At 74.8% G+C, this 1,808-nt stretch overlaps 1 protein-coding gene across 1 annotated transcript; it reads right to left on the bottom strand.

The window, feature by feature from the left end:
• Positions 1-2: 2 nt before the first annotated feature.
• Positions 3-1,739, bottom strand: LOC114072814 (BRD4-interacting chromatin-remodeling complex-associated protein-like; the record flags this gene model as incomplete). The annotated part of the gene is made up of 2 exons (XM_027910661.1): positions 3-713; positions 816-1,739. Coding segments are annotated over 2 exons (1,635 nt in total), but the record flags the coding sequence as incomplete, so codon positions are not given.
• Positions 1,740-1,808: the final 69 nt, after the last annotated feature.

Here is a 1,808-nt window from a genome sequence, read left to right as displayed (position 1 = left end):
GCGGCGGCGGCGCTGGGGGCCGCCTGGATGCTGACGGCCGCGCCCAGCCCGTCGCCGGCGTTGAGCATCACCTGGTTGGCCAAGGTCACCCCCTGGATCACCGTGGGCGCCGCCGCCGCCGCCGCCGCCGCCTGGCTCTGGCTGGGCAGCGTCCCCGCCAGCGACACCGGCATCTGGAAGAGCGCCGGCTGCCCCACCTGGCCCGGCTGCAGCTGGATGGGCGCCGCCGACAGGATGTGGGCGGTGCCGTGGGCGTTGGGCGACGTCAGCACCGGCCCCAGGTTGAGCTGGCCCGCCAGGTTCTGGTTGGTGAGGATCTGCGCCGGCAGCGCCTGGTTGGCGATCAGCTGCGCCCCGGCCGCGCCCTGGCCGGCCAGGAGGCCGGCGCCGTGAGGGGCCGCCAGGATCTGGCCCCCCACGCCGGCGGGCAGCGCTGAGAGCGGCTGGGCCAGCTGGCCCGGCAGCAGGAACTGGTTCTGGCCCTGGAAGTGCTGGGCCGGGATGACGATGCTGCCGGCCTGGTTGAGCACGTGCACGCTCATGGGCTTGCCCAGCGCCGCCGCCGCCGCCGCCTGGGGCGCCCCCGGGGGCTTGAAGACGTTGGGGGGGAAGCCCGAGAGCACCACGTTGGGCGCGGCTTTGCCGGCCATGAAGGTCAAGTTCTGCTGTTGCTGCGGTTGTTGTTGTTGCGCTTGTTGCTGCTGCTGCTGTTGCTGTTGTTGTTGTTGTTGCTGTTGCTGCTGTTGGGGCGCCTTGGCCGCCGGGGCCTCGCCGGGCAGCGCCAGCGCGGCGGTGGCGCCGCCGGAGTTGGGGGCGGCGGCGGCGGCGGCGGCGGCGAAGGGTTTGGGCGTGATCTGGTAGAGCTTCTGGGGCAACACCTGCCCGGCGGGCTTGGGCTGGATGGGCGTGGGCGTGCGGTGGATGATGACGTTGGGTGCCGGCACCAGCGAGCCGCCCAGCCCCGAGGTGACGGTGAGCGGCGCCGGCGCCGGCGAGACGCCGCCGAACACCGAGTTGCCGTTGAGGGCGGTGGTGGCGGCCACGGCGGCCGGGAGGCTCTTCTGGATCACCAGGCCCGGCCCCCCCTGCGAGGAGGGCGCCGCCAGCGCCGCCTCGGGCTGGGCGATGTAGCCCCCCACGGCCGCCACCGGCGCCGGCTTGGCCAGCAGCTGCGGCGCCGCCGGCTGGTTGATGGCCATCACCTGCTGGCCCACCACCTGGATGGGCCCCAGGCCCAGCGCGCCGCCGGGGGAGCCGTTGGGGAGCCCCGGCAGGTTGGGCAGGGGCTGGATGGTGACGTTGCCCAGCCCCACCTGCTGCAGGAAGGGCTGCACGCTGATGGCCTTGTTGACCACGTCGGCGGCGCCCACCGGCTGCGGCACCAGGGCCTGGTGGGCCAGCACGGCGGGGGGTTGGATGCCCAGCAGGTCGCCGCCGCCGGGGAAGAGCTGGGGGGCGCCGTCGGCCGCCTGCACCACGGGCTGCAGGGCGGGCAGCTGGAAGGAGCCCAGGTCCAGCTCGGCCTCGGCCTCCAGGGTCTGCTCGGTGATGTTGGCCTCCTGCAGGCTCTGGCGCAGGATGTCGCACGGCTGCTCGGCGCCGGCGCCCGAGGGCGAGCCCAGGATGTCATCCTCCAGGAAGTCCAGGTCCACGCTGGCCGCCGGCTGGCTCGGCTCGGCGCTCAGGGGGTTCCCGGCGGCCTCCTGCCCGTGGAGCTGCGGCAACGGAAACGGGGCGGGGGGGGAAGGGGGAGGGGTCAGAGAGCGGGCGGGGGGAGTCGGGGGACGCGACCGAGCTCGACGGAGCTC

This window comes from Empidonax traillii, unplaced genomic scaffold (genome assembly GCF_003031625.1).
Source record: "Empidonax traillii isolate 1590-97213 ecotype Southwest subspecies unplaced genomic scaffold, ASM303162v1 scaffold4070:size10192, whole genome shotgun sequence".
NCBI lineage: Eukaryota > Metazoa > Chordata > Aves > Passeriformes > Tyrannidae > Empidonax > Empidonax traillii.
Note: the sequence above shows the minus strand (reverse complement) of the source record. Positions and strands in the feature narration are given on the sequence as shown.